General features: G+C 46.3%; 1 protein-coding gene across 1 annotated transcript in view; it reads left to right on the top strand.

Annotated features, from left to right (window-relative positions):
- myom3 (myomesin 3) overlaps positions 1 to 21566 on the top strand; it is a 175781-nt gene that overhangs the window by 41740 nt on the left and 112475 nt on the right. The window contains exons 8-11 of the mRNA XM_038795011.1: positions 2000 to 2140; positions 4664 to 4825; positions 15163 to 15304; positions 16818 to 17017. Of these exons, the coding sequence (XP_038650939.1) occupies positions 2000 to 2140; positions 4664 to 4825; positions 15163 to 15304; positions 16818 to 17017 (645 nt within the window). The remainder of the gene's footprint in view (positions 1 to 1999; positions 2141 to 4663; positions 4826 to 15162; positions 15305 to 16817; positions 17018 to 21566) is intronic.

Raw genomic sequence — 21566 nt, 5'->3', positions numbered from 1 at the left:
TGGTTATTTCACTTGTGTTGTGACTCCGGAGCACATGGGGCTGGTACCGATTGCACAGTTGCCCAGGGTGGCGTAACATCTTCAGGACCTATATGTTTCAATCAAGTTGCCACTTATTATTAGTCCAGTAAACCTTCTCAAAACTACTTTGCATGCATTCTTAAATAAGGACATCAATACTGTAAGCAGAATTCCTGATATGGTCTCACCAGTGCTCTGTCTAACTGAAGCATAACCTTCCTATTCAATTTCTCTAATACAATATTAGCATTCTAGTCACTTTCCTGGTTACTTGCTGTGCCTGCACACTAACTCTTTTGTGATTGATACACTAGGACAGCCAGATCCCTCTGCACCTCAGAGCTCTGCAATCTCTCACCAGTTAGATAATGTGCTTCTTTTTTATTCTGACTGGACAATTCCACAGTTTCACGCATTATATTCCATTTGCCAGTTCTTTGCCTACTCACCTCACCTATCAATCTCCTTTGGTAGCCTGTGTGTGTTCTCTTCACAAATTACTTTCCTACCCATCTTTGTGGATTCAGAAAACTTAGCAATCATACCATGAGTCCCTTCATCCAAATCATTTATATAAATTGTGAAGCGTTGAGGATCCAGCCAAATCCATGTGGCACATCACTGGTTACATCATGCCACTCTAATAAATTACCCATTTATGCTTACTCTCTGGGCTGGATTCTCCGAACCTGAGGCTAAGTGCATACGCCAATGGAGGATCCACAAAACCCTCACTGATTCCGGTACCGGTGAATGGCTAGCACCGGCATGCGTGAAACACCCACGGAACGCGAGGAAAAGGGTCGGAGAATCACCGGGTCCCGAGCCGCACATGCACAGAGCTGACAAGCTGCAGTTGCACATGCCCATACCCCCCACACATACCATAAAACATGGCACCAGCTATGCTGGTCCGCATACCCTCCCACTCTGACCCCACAACCCACCTTTTGGCCACTCCCCCCCCCCCCCCCCCCCCCCCCCCCCCCCCCGGCCAAGAGCACGGATCTCGGCCGAGTTTGGCGCCGTTGGACACTGTCCACAGCCAGCATGTCAGGCTCTCGACCACACTGACCACATGTGACCCATGCCGATGGAACTCAGCCCATCTGAGGCAGAGCATCGTGGGTGGACTGGCCGATGCCACTCCAACAGGGTTGCGACAGTGCGTAGCATGTGTCCCGATCACACCTATTTGGAGGGGGTGGTGCATCGTGAACTGGTGTCAAACAGGCGCCTGCCCCGATTTCCAACAATATGCAGCAACAGCATCAATGTTTACTGTTTAGAAGGAATCTATGCTGTCTGTCATGTGATGCAGTTGTTTAAAACTAAATCCATTCTCTGGTCTCTTATCTTATTGTGCAACATCCTCTGTTTCAGATTTACATTCCATATCACTTAATTTGTACAATGGTATCAGCCACAATTACTCCCTATGGCAATGTATTTCATGCTCTGACAATGCTCTTGCACAGTGGGTAGCACTGTTGCTTCACAGGGCCAGGGTCCCAGGTTCGATTCCTGGCTTGGGTCACTGTCTGTGCGAAGTCTGCACGTTCTCCCTGTGTCTGCATGGGTTTCCTCCGGATGCTCCGGTTTCCTCCCACAAGTCCCAAACGACGTGCTGTTAGATGAATTGGACATTCTGAATTCTCCCTCGGTGTACACAAACAGGCGCCGGAATGTGGTGACTAGGGGCTTTTCACAGTAACTGCATTGCACTGTTAATGTAAGCCTACTTGTGACAATAAAGATTATTATTACTACTAAAGAAAACAACTCATTCTAACCTCTCTCTTCACTTGTTTAACTATGGCCCTCTCATATTTGACTCCCCAAAGTGAGGAATTCCTGGTCCCAATCCTGCCTGTCTCAGTGTTGTAATCTTCCATTATTCTGCCACTGCACTCTGTGTTTTCACTGGAAACGTTGGTGTGACATTAATTGTAACTAATCACTGTCTTTTATTTCTCAGCCAATCTCCTTGAGCTGGGTGTTGACATTGTTGGTGGGTTTGACGCTTCTTTTGGTAAAGAGGGTGATTCTCTAACCCTGACCTGCACCTTTTCATCAGCCTTGACAAGCAACATGGGAGAAGTCTGCTGGCTGAGAGATGGTTTGTGTTCTTCAAAATTACATTTTTAATGATCCAATCCTTACTGCTGTGCAGCTGATTTACTGTAATGGAACCTATTCTATTCGGCTGTCTCTGGAGGTTTAGGTATGTTAAATATCGAGAAGACTATGATGGCATTCAAAATTTTAAAACATGTCAAATCCAATGCTTAATAAGATAATGAATGTCTCTTGCAACTTTCAAATTTTATTCATTTTATACAAAATACATTCTCCAAAATTAATAAAGTGCTTAAAGACATAATGGACAAAATATGTCTCTGCTCTACTACTTATGATATAAACATTATAAAATACAATAATTTACAGTTACACTTTATTCCTCATAAACTAGTAAAGTAACACAAAGACCTGTTAGATTACATTGATGTAATCACAGACACAGACCATTGGCCCAGAAGTTCTCTGTTGGTGTATGTGCAATCTCACACCTTTCTTTCCTCATATACTTATCTATCTTCCACTTAAATGGACAACGCTACTCACCTCAACCACCCCCATGTTGCAACAAATTCCATATTTTCATCACGAGCTGAGTAAAGAAATTTATCCTGAATTCCCTATTGGATTTATTTTTACTGTGATATTTATCGGCACTATTTTACTATTTGCCTTTGCGATATCTTTAATATTAGGCCAGAACATCCTGGAGCTGGAGTGGCCGGGGTTTGGGGATTGGGGGGGGGGGGGGGGGGGGGAGTACAATCAGGCAGGGGGCAAGCCAAAGGTTAGGGTGAGGTCAGAGTTTGGGGATCGGGCCTTGGGGGTGGAGACGGTGTCAAACTTCAGGGTAGGGTAACGATATTGGGCCTTGGGGTGGGGGTGTCAGTGGGCATTAGGCCTTGGAGTGGGGTGTTGGGTCTCGGAGTTGGGGGGGGGGGAGGAATGTTTGTCCAGTTGAATCTCGGGAGGAGGATGTCAGGTTGGCCCTGGGGGAGCGGTGAGAGTTGGCTTTGTCTGGGGTGGAGGGGGGAATCCCATGGATTATGGATTGCCTGTCAGGTGGTGCAGTCCCTTTGGGGTGAGGGAGAGTTCAGTGGTAGTCAGATAGGGAGGAGGCTTATGGGAGTTGGAAGAGTATAGGAATCCCCTGGTGGGAACGGTGGGGTGGGGGAGTCCCTTGGAAGAGTCCTGTGGGTCTGTACAATAGTTACCCAGATGTTAGAAGAGCTTTTAATTCTTCTAATGTTTTGGGATAACTACTGATGTAACACATTCCGAACCATCCAAAGTTTGAGATTTAAAAATCGCTTTTTCAGATTGTTGCCAGTGCAGGGCAATTACCCAGGGGAAGTTTCCGCTTCTGAACAATTACTGTGCAAACCGTACCTGGGAATTCCGGAAGGGGATTCCTCAGCGCATCTTTTGGGTATCCACCCAACCCACACAATCCACACTCTAGATTTACAGCCCATTATGTCACCACCCACATTCAATTAAACATTATTAACGCCTAGAACTGAATATTTGACACTGAATACAAATTCAATTAATGCAATACTGAAATTTTAAATAAGGTTTAAAGAAGATTGGATTAAATTGTGACCTTTCACTTTGTGACCTTGGCTCAAAACCCGTCCACATTAGTAAGACTGAAGATTTTGTTTTTGCTTCTCCCTCGTCAAGAATCATTTATGAAATTAGTTCTGAGCGCTGTTAAATTTTGTAAGCATGCTCCCAAAAAGGAAAAACTGTCCCTGGTGAAAAGTCATTGGCCTGAAAAGTTAATTCTGTTTTCCTCCCTCAACAAATGCTGACTGACCTGCTGAGCATTTCAAGTATTTTTTTGTTTTTAAAACTGCCTATTATCTAGTATGAAAAGATGCTATTTGATAGCACTGCCCAAAAACACTAAAAGCGTGATTAGTTTAGAGAATGGAAATGTGAATAGGGCTGTTCATTTCAGGCTAGGGTTATTTGTTGGACTTTGCAAGGAATAGTTATGTATTTACCTCATGTTATACACCAATAAGAACATGAGTAAAGTTCAGGGGCTGGGTGCTCCACCGGCGGGATGCTCCATTTTGCCGGCAGCCCGGGGGTTTCCCGACGGCATGGGGATGCCACACAATGGGAAACCCCATTGACCAGCCGGCGTAACGGAGCATCCCACCGGCAGGGTGAAACAGAAATGTGGCACGGTGGGGTGGAGAATCCAGTCCCCGATATTGTTGGTCACAGTATAGCTAACAACTGAGCTAACTGCAGTGAGGAAATACTGGCCTTTCAATTCGATCAACATAGATAGGTTTTCGGTTTGAATTATACCAGGCTCCTCCCATCTGAAAAAGAGGACTGCAGAAATGTCAGGTTAGGGATCTCTGCCAAACTTTTCCAGTAATAGATATGAGGGGATGTAATAAATAACCTTTTAAAGAAAAGGGAAAAAGGAAAACAGAAAAATAAGTATGTTCAAAACGCAACATTAATGTCAATGCTTATTGTTGTCTGTGAATGCACTTGTGACTAAGATTGCTGCTTTAAATATTTATTGTAATTTCAGGTATGTTGCTGAAGGAATCCAAGTGGTTGAAGATTGAGTGCTTTGATAAAACAACCAAACTGATTCTCCCTCACATCCATAAAGAAGATGAGGGCCTCTATACCATGTGTCTCCTCACACAGACTGGTTACAAGGAGCACAGTGGATATGTCTTTGTTAGAGGTATGACACCAAGTACAGCAATTCGTAGCACCTTCATACTCATTTCCATTGAAGAGGAAGTCCGATCCTGTGTGTTGTCTCTCTCTCCTTTAAATGTGCTGTCATCATCCCTCTTCTTAAAAAAACTGCCCTTGATCCATCCAACCTTTCAACTTCAGTTAAGTCAATGGCAGTTCTGATGAGTGTCTGGTCAGATTTTTGGGATTTGATTCCGGGTTCTTATCCAAATAAGAATGTGTGAATTTTCATTGAAGTTGCAGCAAATTTACACTAATCACCTTATAGAGATGAACAGAGAAGATATCAATCTAGATGATGTAGTTTTAGCTATACTCCCAGTAAATCTCTGATAAAAGAAAATCCAGTACAAGAAGCTGCAAGAAAAGAGTTGACAAGCGAGAAAAGATGGAAATGGAATTGACAGAAAGAGAGGATGTAGCAGGTACTAAGCCAGAGGAGCTATATCAGGTTGGGGCATGGGAGTACAGATGCTATAGCGCATCAGAGCAAGGTGTCAGAGAGCGGTGGTCCAAGGAGTGAAGAGCTGGCACCCTGGGAAGGAGTGGCTGGTTGCAGAGCCAGGGAGTGAGATCCTGTGGAGCCCCAGGTTGTGAGGAGGACCTCGAGCGATAGAGGCTGACTGCCCTATGTGTGAGTGTGTGTGTGGGAGTGAGAGAGTACGTATGTGTATGATTGAGAGAGTAAGTGAGTGTGCGTTTGTGGGAATGACAGTGTGAGAGCGAGAGAGTGTGTATGTGTGTAGTGATGTTGGAGCGAGAGAGTGTGTGTGAATGTGTAGATGGGTGGGGTTTGGGATCAAGAGAAAGTGTGCATGTGCAAGAGAGTAGGTGTGAGTGTGGGAGTGAGAGAATGTGTGTGTAACTGACAGCGAAAGAGTGTGTTTGTGTTTGTAGGTGAGTGTGTGTGCGGGAATGAGGGAGCGTGTGAGCGAGAAAGTATATATGTGGGTGGGAGTGTTGGAGCAAGAGAGTGTGTGTATGTGGGAGCGAGAGAGTGTGTGTATGAGTGAGTGAGTTAGTGAGTGTGTATTTGTGGGAGTGACAGTGTGAGAGCGAGAGATTGTGTATGTGAGTGTGGGTCGGTGGGGTTGGGGAGCAAGAGAAAGAGTGTGCATGTGTGTAGGAGGGTGGGGGCGTGAAATTGTGCGTGTGCGAGAGAGTATGTGTAAATGTGGAAGCAAGAGAGTGTATTTGTGTAATTGAGTGTGTGTGGGAATGAGAGAGTGTGTGACGAGAGAGTGTATATGTGGGTGGGGCGAGAGTGTGTGTGTGTATGAGTGAGAGAGTAAGTTAATGTGTGTATGATTGAGAGAGTAAATGAGTGTGTTTGTGGGAATGACAGTGTGAGAGCAAGATAGAGTGCATATGTGTGTGGGTGGATGGGTTGGTGGGCTTTGGGGGCAAGATAAAGAGTGCATGTGTGTGGGAGTGAGAAAATATGCATGTGCGAGAGTGTGTGTGTAAGTGTGGAAGCAAAACAATGTGTTTGTGTAAGTGAGTATGTATGTGGGAGTAAGAGTGTGGGGCGAGAGTGTGTACGTGGATGGGAGTGTTGGAGTGAGAGTGTGTGTATGTGGATGGGAGTGTTGGAGCGAGAGAGTGTGTGTATGTGGATGGGAGTGTTGGAGCGAGAGAGTGTGTGTATGTGGATGGGAGTGAGAGAGTGTGTGTATGTGGATGGGAGTGTTGGAGTGAGAGAGTGTGTGTATGTGGATGGAAGTGAGAGAGTGTGTGTATGTGGATGGGAGTGAGAGAGTGTGTGTATGTGGATGCGAGTGTTGGAGTGAGAGAGTGTGTGTATGTGGATGGGAGTGAGAGAGTGTGTGTATGTGGATGGGAGTGTTGGAGTGAGAGAGTGTGTTTATGTGGATGGGAATGTTGGAGTGAGAGAGTGTGTGTATGTGGATGGGAGTGTTGGAGTGAGAGAGTGTGTGTATGTGGATGGGAGTGTTGGAGTGAGTGTGTGTATCTGGACAGGAGTGTTGGAGTGAGAGAGTGTGTTTATGTGGATGGGAGTGTTGGAGTGAGAGAGTGTGTGTATGTGGATGGGAGTGTTGGAGTGAGAGAGTGTGTGTATGTGGATGGGAGTGTTGGGAGGCGAGAGTGTGTGTATGTGGATGGGAGTGTTGGAGTGAGAGAGTGTGTGTATGTGGATGGAGTGTTGGAGTGAGAGAGTGTGTGTATGTGGATGGGAGGTTGGAGTGAGAGAGTGTGTGTATGTGGATGGGAGTGTTTGGAGTGAGAGAGTGTGTGTATGTGGATGGGAGTGTGGGAGTGAGAGAGTGTGTGTATGTGGATGGGAGTGTGGAGTGAGAGAGTGTGTGTATGTGGATGGGAGTGTTGGAGTGAGAGTGTGTGTATGTGGATGGGAGTGTTGGAGTGAGAGAGTGTGTGTATGTGGATGGGAGTGTTGGAGTGAGAGAGTGTGTGTATGTGGATGGGAGTGTTGGAGTGAGAGAGTGTGTGTATGTGGATGGAAGTGTTGGAGAGAGAGTGTGTGTATGTGGATGGGAGTGTTGGAGTGAGAGAGTGTGTGTATGTGGATGGGAGTGAGAGAGTGTGTGTATGTGGATGGGAGTGTGGGAGTGAGAGAGTGTGTGTATGTGGATGGGAGTGAGAGAGTGTGTGTATGTGGACGGGAGTGTTGGAATGAGAGAGTGTGTGTGTGGATGGGAGTGAGAGAGTGTATGTATGTGGACGGGAGTGTTGGAATGAGAGAGTGTGTGTATGTGGACGGGAGTGTTGGAATGAGAGAGTGTGTGTATGTGGATGGGAGTGTTGGAGTGAGAGAGTGTGTGTGTATGTGGATGGGAGTGAGAGAGTGTGTGTATGTGGGTGGGAGTGTTGGAGTGAGAGAGTGTGTTTATGTGGATGGGAGTGTTGGAGTGAGAGAGTGTGTATATGTGGATTGGAGTGTGTGAGTGAGAGAGTTTGTGTATGTGGATGGGAGTGTTGCAGTGTGTTTATGTGGATGGGAGTGTTGGAGTGAGAGCGTGTGTGTATGTGGATGGGAGTGAAGAGAGTGTGTGTATGTGGATGGGAGTGTTGGAGTGAGAGAGTGTGTGTATGTGGATGGGAGTGTTGGAGTGAGAGAGTGTGTGTATGTGGATGGGAGTGAGAGAGTGTGTGTATGTAGATGGGAGTGTTGGAGTGAGAGTGTGTTTATGTGGATGGGAGTGTTGGAGTGAGAGAGTGTGTATATGTGGATTGGAGTGTGTGAGTGAGAGAGTGTGTTTATGTGGATGGGAGTATTGGAGTGAGAGAGTGTGTGTATGTGGATGGGAGTGAGAGAGTGTGTGTATGTGGATGGGAGTGTTGGAGTGAGAGAGTGTGTGTATGTGGATGGGAGTGTTGGAGTGAGAGAGTGTGTATATGTGGATTGGAGTGTGTGAGTGAGAGAGTGTGTGTATGTGGATGGGAGTGAGAGAGTGTGTGTATGTGGATGGGAGTGTTGGAGCGAGAGAGTGTGTGTATGTGGATGGGAGTGTTGGAGTGAGAGAGTGTGTGTATGTGGATGGGAGTGTTGGAGTGAGAGAGTGTGTGTATGTGGATGGGAGTGAGAGAGTGTGTGTATGTGGATGGGAGTGTTGGAGTGAGAGAGTGTGTGTATGTGGATGGGAGTGTTGGAGTGAGAGAGTGTGTGTATGTGGATGGGAGTGTTGGAGTGAGAGAGTGTGTGTATGTGGATGGGAGTGAGAGAGTGTGTGTATGTGGATGGGAGTGTTGGAGTGAGAGAGTGTATGTGGATGGGAGTGTTGGAGTGAGAGAGTGTGTATATGTGGATTGGAGTGTGTGAGTGAGAGAGTGTGTGTATGTGGATGGGAGTGAGAGAGTGTGTGTATGTGGATGGGAGTGTTGGAGTGAGAGAGTGTGTGTATGTGGATGGGAGTGTTGGAGTGAGAGAGTGTGTGTATGTGGATGGGAGTGTTGGAGTGAGAGAGTGTGTGTATGTGGATGGGAGTGTTGGAGTGAGAGAGTGTGTGTATGTGGATGGGAGTGTTGGAGCGAGAGAGTGTGTTTATGTGGATGGGAGTGTTGGAGTGAGAGAGTGTGTGTATGTGGACGGGAGTGTTGGAGTGAGAAAGTGCATGTGTGTGGATGGGAGTGTTGGAGCGAGAGGGTGTGTATATGTGGACGGGAGTGTTGGAGCGAGAGAGTGTGTGTATGTGGATGGGAGTGTTGGAGCGAGAGAGTGTGTGTATGTGGATGGGAGTGTTGGAGTGAGAGAGTGTGTGTATGTGGATGGGAGTGTTGGAGTGAGAGAGTGTGTGTATGTGGACAGGAGTGTTGGAGCGAGAAGGTTCATGTGTGTGGAAGTGGGAGAAAGTGTGTGTGTGTGTGGGAATGAGAGAGTATGAGAGTGTGGTAACGAGGGAGTGTGTGGAGCAAAAGAGAGTGTGTACGTGGGTGGGAGTGTGGAAGTGAGAGAGTGTGTATAGGTGTGTGTATATTATGTAGGAATGATTAAGTATGGGAGTTTGGGAACAAGGGTGTGTGTGAGCCAGAGAGAGTGAAAGAGTGCGTGTGTGTGTGTGTGTGAACCAGAGAGAGTGAGTGTGTGTATGAGTGAGTCAGTGTGCGCATGTGGGAGTGAAAGAGTGAGTGTGTGTATGAGTGAGTATGTGTGTATGTGTGTATATGTGTGAGCCAGAGAGTGTGTGCATGTATGGAGTGAAAGAGAACCTCTTCCATCCATTGACTCCATCTACACCTCCCGCTGCCTGGGGAAAGCGGGCAGCATAATCAAAGACCCCTCCCATCCGGCTGACTCACATTTCCAACTTCTTCCATCGGGCAGGAGATACAGAAGTCTGAGAACACGCACAAACAGACTCAAAAACAGCTTCTTCCCCACTGTCACCAGACTCCTAAACGACCCTCTTATGGACTGACCTCACCAACATTATACCCTGTATGCTTCACCCCTTGTCAGTGGTATGTAGTTACATTGTGTACCTTGTGTTGCCATATTATGCATTTCCTTTTCTTTTCATGTACTTAATGATCTGTTGAGCTGCTCGCAGAAACATATTTTTCACTGTACCTTGGTACAAGTGACAATAAACAAAATCCAATGTGTATGAGTGAATGAGTGTGGGTGTGTGGGAGTGAAAGCGTGTGTGTGTGTGTGAGCCAGAGAGAGTGTGGATGTGGGAGTGAGAGACTGAGTGTGTATATGAGTGAGAGACTGAGTGAGTGTTTGTCTCTGGGAGTGAGAGTGTATGAGTGTGTGTGTCAGAGAGAGTGGGCGGGATTCTCTAATAATGGGGCTATGTCCCCACGTCTCCACATCTCCTTTGTTAAGTGGAGAGCTCGGCCCATTTTACCGGGGATATTCATACTCCATGGTGGTCAGGGGGAACCGGATGGTGCAAAACCCGTGACTGCCGGGAAAATCGTAACATACCTTCCTCCTCCTACCTCCCCCCCCCCCCCCCCCCCCCCCCCCAAAAGTCCGGAGAGGCATCTATATCATTTGGTTAAGGAGGAGATCTCCTGTTCCATTTGCAGAGGGGGCAGCATTCCGGTGTCGCTGGAACAGGGCTAGGGAGCGTGTATCACACCGGCGACTGCCGTTTACTCGTGGATCATCGAGGCTGGCCTGGTGTGGTCAGCGTGCACGCTGGTGCTAGTGCGGGCGGCGGTGCACGGCATTCCCCATGGGCAATTGTCCATGTCAGAAGCAGAGTCCGAGTGCATAGGGTCGGTGTCTGGTATTTTGGCCTCTGGGACATTGACGGTTGGAGGAGGTGATGAAAGGAACAGAAATGGAGGCCGTGGGAGGACGGGGATTGGTTCTGCGAAGTACCACGCCTTGGAGCCATTTGGCACTGTCACTGAAATTCCATACGTAGACAGTGTCTCTGGGCTTTCAACAGCCATGTGCGGCCCACGTCCGCCTCCAATCTGTCCTGCCGCTGTGGACTCTTTCCCCAATGTCTGGGATAACCAGGCTTAAATGCGTCTGGAGGCGTCTCCCCATCAGTAGTTCCACTGGTGCAACACCTATGGTGATATGTGGAGTGGCACAGTAGCTGAATAGAAACCGGGCCAACCAGGTGTCCCAGGAGCCAGTCGTTAGCTTCTTCATCCCGCGCTTGAACGTTTAGACCACCCACTCGGCCAGATCGTTCAATGCAGGGTGATACGGTGTGGTCCGCATGTGATGGATGCCATTAGAAGCCACAAATTCCCCACTGGTAATTGCTGTTCTCAGACACGAGCACTTCGGGGATAGGTTGGGTGCTAAGCATGCGCCATAACTGGTCCACGGTCGTCCTCATGGTCATGCCCTGCAACCTGTGGACTTTGAGCCACTTGGGAGTGGGCGTCCGCAATAATCGGGAACATTGCCTCCTGAAATGGGCCAGAGAAGTCGATATGTATGCAGGACCACGGGTTCCCTGGCCATTCCCACGGGTGCATTGGTGCTGCCAGTGGAGCTTTTTTGATGTTCTTGGCATGGGCCACAGTGCTGAGCCACCTTTTCTATGTTGAAGTCGATTCCGGGCCACCTGACATAGCTGCGGACGAGCATTGTCATCTTCGACACACCAGGGTGTCCGTTGTGGAGGTCCTGCAGCGGGGGTGGGGGTGGGGGGCAATAAAATACCTAACAACACTAATATTCTTCACTTTAAAAGCATAGTTTTTCTGACATTTAGGACTCAAGTGATTAATATGCAGGAAAACAACATAATTGTTTTGTACCGCATTGTGCTGTTGGGGAGAGCAATTACATCCAATGAAGCAGCCAAAGGGCGACAAAAAATTCCAGACAACATTTGCAAATCGGCTGAACTATGCGAGATGAAATTTACAGATATCTATAAATGAACTACCTGGAGGAGAAACTGAATAACACCTCATAAAGACAGTAGATTATACAATGTTCCTGACAAGTCATTTATTTTGGAAGATCCAATTCAAGAGCGGACTATACGGTAAATGGAAGAGTCCTGGGGAAATTTGATGTACAGAGGGATCTGGGAGTTCAGGTCCATTGTACCCTGAAGGTGGCAACGCAGGTCGATAGAGTGGTCAAGAAGGCATACTGCATGCTTACCTTCATCGGACGGGGTATTGAGTACAAGAGTCGGCAGGTCATGTTACAGTTGTATAGGACTTTGGTGAGGCCACATTTGGAATACTGCATGCAGTTTTGGTCGCCACATTACCAGAAGGATGTGGATGCTTTAGAGAGGGTGCAGAGGAGGTTCACCAGGATGTTGCCTGGTATGGAGGGTGCTGGTATGAAGAGAGGTTGAGGAGATAAGGATTGTTTTCGTTGGAAAGACGGAGGTTGAGGGGGGACCTGATTGAGGTCTAAAAATTTATGAGAGGTATGGACAGGGTGGATAGCAACAAGCTTTTTCCAAGAGTTGGGGTGTCAATTACAAGGGGTCACGATTTCAAGATGAGAGGAGGAAAGTTTAAGGGAGATGTGCGTGGAAAGTTTTTTTACGCAGAGGGTGGTGGGTGCCTCGAACGCTTTGCCAGCGGAGGTGGTAGAGACGGGCACGATAGCATCATTTAAGGTGCATCTAGACAGATATATGAACGGGTGGGGAACAGAGGGAAGTAGATCCTTGGAAAATAGGCGACAGGTTTAGATAAAGGATCTGGATCAGCGCAGGCTGGGAGGGCCGAAGGGCCTGTTCCTGTGCTGTAGTTTTCTTTGTTCTTTGTTCATTGCTGATCAGTAATTAACAGATCAAACAGAAGCTGAGCTAATGAAGCTGATTATACAGAGTTCTGTAGTCAGAACACACCTTGAATATTGGATTTAATTTTAACCACAAAAGCATAGGGGGAGCATCTACATTTAGGAAACAATGGGCAAGATCTACCTGGCTGTTCACGCTGGCGGTATCTTCTGGTACCACCGACGGCACACCCCCACTGCGGGTTTTCTGGAGGCATGGGGTGGATTGAATGGGAAATCCCATTGACAGCAGCGGGACCAGAATATCCCACTGCCTCCCGTTGCCGAGAAACACGTCATAAGGAGGTCAGAGAATCTGACCCAATGGGTAGAAAGGTGATGACGGTGATCCTTGACTGTGAACTGAGTTATGAGGAGATATGAGTTGTGTGAGAGAGGACATGTTAGTCAGGAGAGTAGAAACATTAATGCTGAACATTATCAAAGTTATACCAAAGACTGATTTAGTTTTCACATCTTCAAACAAACCTCGATTAATATCTTAGAATGGTCTTCCGTTTTCAACTTGAAGGATTGAGCACAGTATGATTAGAACAAATCAACATGATTTTACAAAACGGAAATCCTATTTGACAAATTGTATTTGCTTTTTGAAGATGTAGCCAGTTGGGTAGATAAAGAGGATCCAGTAGATGTAGTATACCTTGATTTCCAAAAGCATTCAAGAAGGTGCCACACAATTTGGCAGCAGTGAATAGTGTAGTGCCTCAAGGCTCAGTGCTGGGGCCTCAGCTACTTACAATGTATATTAATGACTTAGATGAAGAGACAGAGAGCTATGTAGCAACGTTTGCTAATGGTACCAAACTAGGCGGAAACATAAGCCGTGCGGAGGACACAGAGAAGCTGCAAAGAGATACAGACAGGTTAAGTGAGTGGGCAACAAGATGGCAGATGAAGTACAATGTAGGATTGTAAGAGTGAAAAAGTAGAATATCTTTTAAAAGGTGAGAAATTTGTTAAGTATTGATGTTCAAAGCTTGAGTGTGCTGGTATAAGGAAAGCAGAAAGTTAGTATGCAGGTGCAGCACAAAATTAAGAAAGCAAATGGCATGTTGGACTTCATTGCAAGGGGATTGCAGTCCACGAATAAAAAAACTCTTGCTCCAGTCGGACAGGATTTTGGTGAGATCACATCAGGAGTCCTGTGAGCCTATTTAAGAAAGGCTAAACTCGCATTGGAGGTGGTTCAGAGAAGGTTCCTTCGATTGATCCCTGGGATGAGGGGGCTATCCTGTGATGAGAGGATGAGTAAATTGGGCCTATGTCACTGGAACGTGGAAGAATGAAAGGCCGTTTCATTGAAACCTACATAATCCTGAGGGGGTTTGATAGGGTGGATGCTGAGAGATTGTTTTCTGCTGGTCGGGGAAGCTAAAACACGGGGACACAGTCACAGGATAAGGGGATGAACATTTAGGACTGAGATGAGGGGGAATTATGTTTTGCTCAAAGGGCTATGAATGTTTGGAATTCTCTACCGCAGAGGATTGTGGGTGCTCCATCATTGAATATATTTAAGGCTGAGATAGATAGACAAATGTTTGGTCTCTCAGGGGATTAAGTGATAGTGGGAATGGGCAGATAAATGGAATTGAAGCCCAAGATCATGCATGATCATATTGACTGGCTGGAGTAGGCTTGATGGGCCAAATGGTTCACCACTGCTCCTATTTTTCATGTTCATGTGTGTATTTGAGAGACAAGAATGAACTGTCGACATCCTTTGGAAGGATTAATTAAATGGTTAAAATATTGTTCCATCTCTGTAGTTGTATTTGGGATCTAGGAAATACTTAAAGAAATATATACATTTTTAAAATTATTCTTTTACGGGATATGGACTTCACTGACTAGGCGAACATTTATTGCCCATCCCTAATTACCCTTGCGAAGGTGGTGGTGAGCTGCCTTCTTGAACTGCTACAATTCATGTGGTGCAGGTACTATGCTGTTAGGGAGGGAGTTCCAGGATTTTGACCCAGCAACAATGAAGGAACAGCGATATATTTCCAAGTTATGGTGATTGACTTGGAGGGGAACCTCCAGTTGGTGGTGTTCCCATGTATCTACTGCCCTTGTTGTTCTAGATAGTGGTAGTCATGGGTTTGGAAGGTGGCATAGTGGTATTGTCACTGGACTAATAAACCAGAGATCCAGATTAATGTTCTGGGGACCCAGGTTAAAATCCCACCAATGCAGATGGTGAAATTTGAATTCAATAAAATAAAATCTGGAATTAACAGTCTAATGATGACCATGAAAATATTGTCGATTGTCGTAAAAACCCATCTGGGTCACTAATGTCCTTTAGGGAAGGAAATCTGCCGACCTTACCTGGCCTGGCCTACATGTGACTCCATACCGACAGCAATGTGGTTGATTCTTAACTGCCTCCTCAAGGACAATTAGGGATGGAAAATAAATGCTGCCACAGCGTGTGAAGCCCACGTTCCATGCACAAATAAAAAAGTACACGATCATGTACATCAGCTAAAAGTCCCCATCAGATTTTCAGAGAAATAATTTCTGCTCCTAATCTATTTATTTTTAATTAATTAGCAGACAATGTCACATTCTTTCCCCCACAGATGCTCGAGCTGCAGAAGCAGGGGCTCCAGGTTCACCATTGGACGTGGAATGTCATGATGTTAACAAAGATTATGTGTTTATTACCTGGAAACCACCAAGTGCTGATGGGAGGAGCCCAGTAATCGGCTATTTCATTGACAGGTTGGTAATAATTATTTGTATCTGTTCACTTTCCTGAAGAATATTTTGGCAGAGAGAATGGCCCTGCTTACCTTAATCAACAACAAACGTTTGGAAAATCGGAAGGGAGACCAGGTTAACAATAATACTCAATGACTGCTCAATTGCAAACAATCAAAAGCTCTGGTGCCAATAATAACCATCAGCTGCCAACGTGGTGGAGTCCTTGCAGTGATTGTGTTTGCAGATGCCTAACGTTGGCAACCAATGGGGCATTTTACAAATTTACGAATGTGTAATGTTTTCTCTTCAGTAAATTATCAGATCAAAGCCTATTTTAGCTCCAAAAACATCTGTAATGTGTCAAACCGTGATAGTCTTTGTATTTACTGTGATTTGGGAGACTGCAACATAAAATCTATCAGAGATTAGCATTGCTGATACCTCCCAATCTCACTCACATAAATGATATGGATGGAAAGGTGTTAATGGAAAGGTTGCACTTGGCTGATGTTTTTAAACAGTGTTATTCATTATTTAACACTGTTTGAACTTTTCTGAGTGCAAATTAGGGAACTGCCCACGTTCTTTCGATTTCATCTGATTGGGAAAGATTGCACAACATAAACGACATAGGGTGCGATCTAACGGCTCCATCGTGCCCGAGTCAGGTTGCGACAAGGTCGGTACCTCGCGACAGGCCTCTAATGAGGTGCCGCAAGGTATTGCGATCTGGATCCTGCCCACAATGCGTGGGATCCAGATTTGCATATTCAAGTGAGCAGTTAGGCTCACTTGAATATATGTCTGTGTCAGAGTTACTCAAGGCGCAGGATCTGATGGCCTTGTCTCGGAGACCCTGAGCAGGTGCCGTTTAGCACTGGTTTCCACAAATGTAGTCCAGGTGTTTTGGGACCCTCTGGTGGTTGGGCACTGGGCACGGTGGTACCTAGCATCCCTGAAGCCACTTGGGCACCATGGTACTTCCAGCCTGGCACTGCCACATGGGTGCCACACTGACAATGCCAGAGTGCCCAGGTGGCACTGCCAGGCTGGAAGAGGCACTGCCAGGATGCCAGGCTGGCAGTGCCAGGTGGCATCTTGCCCGTGCTGGGAATCAGGCTGGAGGTATCTTTGTGATGTGGAGTGCAGGGGACTCGAGGACCCTCTAATTGGTGCATTTGGGGACGTTTAGAGACCACGGGAGGGGGGGGGGGGGTCAAAGATTGGGATGTCATTTAAAAATGGTGCCCGATCTCTTCTTGCACTGGCGAGCTGAACTCAAGCGGGCTCGGCGGGACATTCTGTTTCATTGCTGGGTCGTTCTCACTACTGCAAAATGGGATTCTGTTTCTTTTCCATTAAATCGCACCCATAACCTTCTATTCATTATGAAAATGATAAAACTCCAAATTTAATTTTAGAATATCCTTCTTTATCCAATGTAAGTAATTTGTTAGAACACAAAGCAGTCGTGGTGATTTACTTGTTTTTTATTGGTAAAACATAAATGTTTTCTGATGTATGCTTTTAGATGTGAGGTAGGAAGTGACAAATGGATTCAATGCAATGAAGTTCCTGAGAAATTGTGCAAATTTCCTATTGTGGGCCTTTCTGAAAACCGAACTTACCAGTTCCGTGTTCGAGCTGTTAATGCTGCAGGAACCAGCAGACCTTCACGGATCTCAGAACCAGTCACCACAACTGATCCTACAGCTGGAGAACGAATAATAAGTATGTGCCATCAATGGAAGTAAATCATTCATTTGAATCAATTTCGTTTGAATGTTTGATCAGAAATGACAATCTTATTTTAAAAATTACTCTTATTGAACTTTTAACATTTTATATCAAAAATTTACTAAACAAAACAAGACCAACACATGTATCAAAAAATTCCAAATGACAACAGTGACAATAACCCCAATAACAGAAATACCCAAACAGCTCACCCCACTCCTCCCCCCACTAACACCTAACAGTGACCAATTCCTTAAAGTGCAATATGAAAGGCCACCATGTATGGTAGAACCCCTTGATCGACTCCCTCTCTATAAACTTGACCCTCTCAAGGTACAGGAACTCCATCAAGTCACCTGGCCACCATGGGGCATGAAGTGGCTTCACCTGCCTCCAGCTCTGCAGAATTTGCCTCTGAGCAATCAACGAGGCGAATGCCAGGCATCTGCCCCTGCACCAGTCCTCAATTCCGGCTGGTCTGACACCCCAAATATAGTTACCAACGGACTGGGCTCTAAGTCAACATTTAAGATTGTCGATATGGTGTTGATGAAAAACCTCCAGTTAGGGACAGGACCAGAACATGTGCATGTGGTTCGCAGGCCGCCATCGAACACCATTCGCACCTATCTTCAACCCCTGCAAAAAAATCGACTCATTCTAACCTTGGTGAGGTGCACCCTAAATTTCACCTTGAGCTGGATCAAGCTCACCCTCGCACAGGATAACGTTACCATCACCCAGCGGAGGGACTCACTCCTCCTCTTACAAAATGGGTCCCAGCTCCTCCTCCCACCTGGCCTTCACCTCATTAGAAATAAAGATCTTCAGAGAATTGAGCAATCCTACGTCGGCACACTGGTAAGACGTTTATCATATTAGAAAATGATTAATGGGTTACAATGTTTCATCTCAAAATGTATTGAAATGCTCATGTCTGGCTTCATTTCACTTTCTCACCCCCTGATCCACCTGAGATGCTCATTCTTGCTATTAATCGAAAAATTACTGACTTACAACTGGCTGGAAACTAGCATTCCTCGACTGCCTCCAAGGGCAAGGGCAACAGATGAATGGAAATAACAACACCTGCAATTTCCCCTTCCTGTCACCTTCTGATCTTTCCCTCGGGCACTGGGATTGAAATCAGGTTGTGGAATAGATATAAGGTGTGATTTACCGGCCTCGGCACGCCCATCTTGCCCATGAGGCAGTTGAATCTCGTGAATGGCCTTTCGCAAGATTCGTGACGCTTGGGCGAGATCCAGATTTGCATATTTACATGAACAATAATGGCCACATCTGTGAGACCTCGCCATGGCACCATTAGAACTAGTCCACACAAATGTGGACCAGGCGTAACCACCTGGGTGGATCAGCCAGGCCATTAGAGCCCTCCAGGTGGTCAGGCTCTGGCCAGGGCAGTACTATAGCATTCCTACTGACACCAGGGCACCTTGGCACTGCCAGCCTGGCACATTAGCACTACCACATATACCAGGGTGCCTATGTGGCAATGCAAGACTGGCAGGGGCACTGTCAGAGCTCCAGGCTGGCAGTACCAAGGTGACTGGGTGCCAGGTTGCCCGTGCCAGGAGTTGAGCCCAGGGTGCCTTGCTCATAAGAGGTGGGGACCAGAGGTCACAGTGGGGTAGCTGAGAGGGGCTTGAAAGAGCGGGGTGGCATGTAAAAATGGCGCCCCAATCCACGAGCACTCTTCCTTCACTGGCGAGCTGAGCTGTAAAAAAAAATGGCAAATTGCTGTTCCATAGTGGGGGTCTATTTTGGCGTTGAAGGCACCGAGAAACAGCCTGCTGCACGCGACTGAAACGGCACTCTGTTTTTTGTCTGGTTGAATCACACCTATAGTCAATGGCATGAGGAAGTAATGAGCAAAACATAGCTGAGAAAGCACTTGGCATCTGGAAGAGAAAAGAGAATCTCCAAACCTTCACTTGTTCACATGAAACCCAGCCATTACTGGAACGAAAGACACTTTATTTTCCAGCTCCTGTGATGGTAATAATAGCCTGGGGCATGGGAACCAACTCACCCTCTCCACTTCCAGTGAGCCAATAATCACTCATTCCTCTCCACTCCAATTCCATGGAACGACAGGCATGATATATCGGTCGCGTCCTGCCGTAATCGGGATGAGACGCAGCTGATAGATCCCGCGATAGGCCTCTTCTGGGATTCCCGACGGTATAAGAAGATCTCGCAGATGTTGTGATCTGGATCCTGCCCTCAATGGACAGGATCCAGACTTGGATAGTTAAATGAGCTTAACTGTTCACTTAACGATGTTTACATCAAATCGAACTGGTCTATCGGCCTCGTCGAGTAGCATCCCAGCTGGGTGCTGTTTAGCATTTGTCTCCACAAATGGGTATCGGGTAGAGCGGCACTTGGGAGGGAGTCTCCCGGACAATTGGGGGGCGCTGGGTGGTCGAAACCTTGGCAGGGTGGCACCATGACTCTGCTAATGCTGTCCAGACACCATGACACTGCCAGCATAGCACCCTACCAGTGCCACCTGGTTGCCAGCCTGACACTTCCAGGGTGCTTAGGTGGCACTGCCAGGCTGGCAGGTCCACTGGCTGGCTGGCAGTGCCAATGTGACTTTTTGCCTGTGCTGAGGATAGGGCCCAGGGGTGCCCTACCCGTATGAGGTGGGGTGCAGGGGGGGTTCAAGGCCCCCTCCAACAGGTGAGTTGTGGCATTGGGAAGTTCAGGGGTTGCATTGGGAGGTTGAGACATCTGCACTGCCAAGTGGCGATCCTCAGAGCAGGAAATGTGACTTTCAGTGCGCCCTTGGTGGGGCATTCCCTACTGAGGTACGAAAAAATAAAAGAGTCCTGTTCTATAGTGGGGTCGGTCCTGGTGCTACAAGTGCCAGGAATGATCCCGCTAATCCCGTATAAAAATGGGCCACTTTTTTCCCCCCATTAAATCGCGGCCTACATGAGTCTTCAGGGGAAGAAACGAGGACAAGAAGATCAAAAGCTGTGACAGTGGGAATGTCAAGAACCCAATTTAGTTGAATAGATAGTTTCAATCGCCGCCACCTATCAAACCTCCAACTAGTCTCATCTGGAGGTGGTGGCGTAGTGGCATTGGCACTGGACTAGTAATTCAGAAGCCCAGGTTAATGCTCTGGGGACCCGGGTTCTAATTCTCCAGTTCAGGTGGTGAAATTTGAAATCAGTAAAAATCTGGAATTAAAAGTCTAATGATGACCATGAATCCAATGTCGATTGTCGTAAAAACCCATCTGGTTCATTACAGCCCTTCAGGGAAGAAAATCTACCATCCTTACCTGGCCTGGCCTATGTGTGACTCCAGACCCACAGCAATGTGGTTGATCCTTAAATGCTCCCTAAAGGGCATTTAGGGATGGGCAATGATTGCTGGCCCAGCCAGCGACACCCACATCCCATGAACGAATATTAAAAAACCTCTTTGCAACCTCCTCCAGTTCCACTCAGTGAACTTGCTGACATTCTGAATCTGGCCTGTTGCACATCTCCTCCCTTCACAATTGTTGCTGTGTTTTCACCTGTCTTGGTTCTACATTCTGAAATTCTCTCCCTTAACCTCTCTGCCTTTCCGCTTATCTTTTCTGTTTTAAGATCACCTCTGAACTCACCTCCTTGGCCCAGTTTTAATATTGGCCGTCCTAAATTTTGTTCTTTGTCTCAGCATTCATTTTTGTTTGACTATTCCTTTATGAAGCAATTTGGGCCGTTTTACAATGTTAAATATTCTATTTAAATGCATTATTGTTGTTCATATGGACCAGTTTGTACTTATATGGCATGTTAATCATTTATTGCTTGTAAGAATCAGAATGGCTGACTCTCAGTTGACCCTCAGTTGACCCTGGTCATTATAATGCTGGAACACTTACTCCTCCATGGAAAAGCTCAAATACAAATTACAGTTTGTATTTTCATCTATCATTTACTTTAATCAGTCTCAGTTGCACTATCTGGAAAGGATGGTAACGCCAACTCGGAGGGATACATTGACGTATGCTTTGGCATGCCAACTGCCTTTTTAAAGTAAGAATTAATGAGTCAAGGATGAACTGAAACCATCAAAGCCCATGTATAAAGTTTTAATATCCATCTTATTTATGTAATACATTTGATGGAATTGGGAGGTACCGAGGAGACTTTACATTGGAAACAGAGTGGATTTTAAGAGTTTGAAAAATCTGTGTGTAATGAATGATTAATTTACACTTACATCTTAAGTGAAAAACGATATGAAAATCGCTTATTGTCACGAGTAGGCTTCAAATGAAGTTACTGTGAAAAGCCCCTAGTCGCCACATTCCGGGAGGCTGTTACGGGAATCGAACCGTGCTGCTGGCCTGCTTTGTCTGCTTTCAAAGCCAGCGAATTAGCCCTGTGCTAAACAGCCCCAGATTATGATACTACAGTGACCTAAATAGTGAGGCAACGAATACTGAGACTAAAGGACCAAAAGAAAATTGCCTAAGAGCAATGTGGTAAAATTGTGCTGAGGTTTATTTAAC

The sequence above is a fragment of the Scyliorhinus canicula genome, chromosome 1 (assembly GCF_902713615.1).
Source record: "Scyliorhinus canicula chromosome 1, sScyCan1.1, whole genome shotgun sequence".
Classification (NCBI taxonomy): Eukaryota; Metazoa; Chordata; class Chondrichthyes; order Carcharhiniformes; family Scyliorhinidae; genus Scyliorhinus; species Scyliorhinus canicula.
The sequence above is the reverse complement of the archived record's forward strand: the minus strand, read 5'-3'. Positions and strand labels throughout refer to the sequence as shown.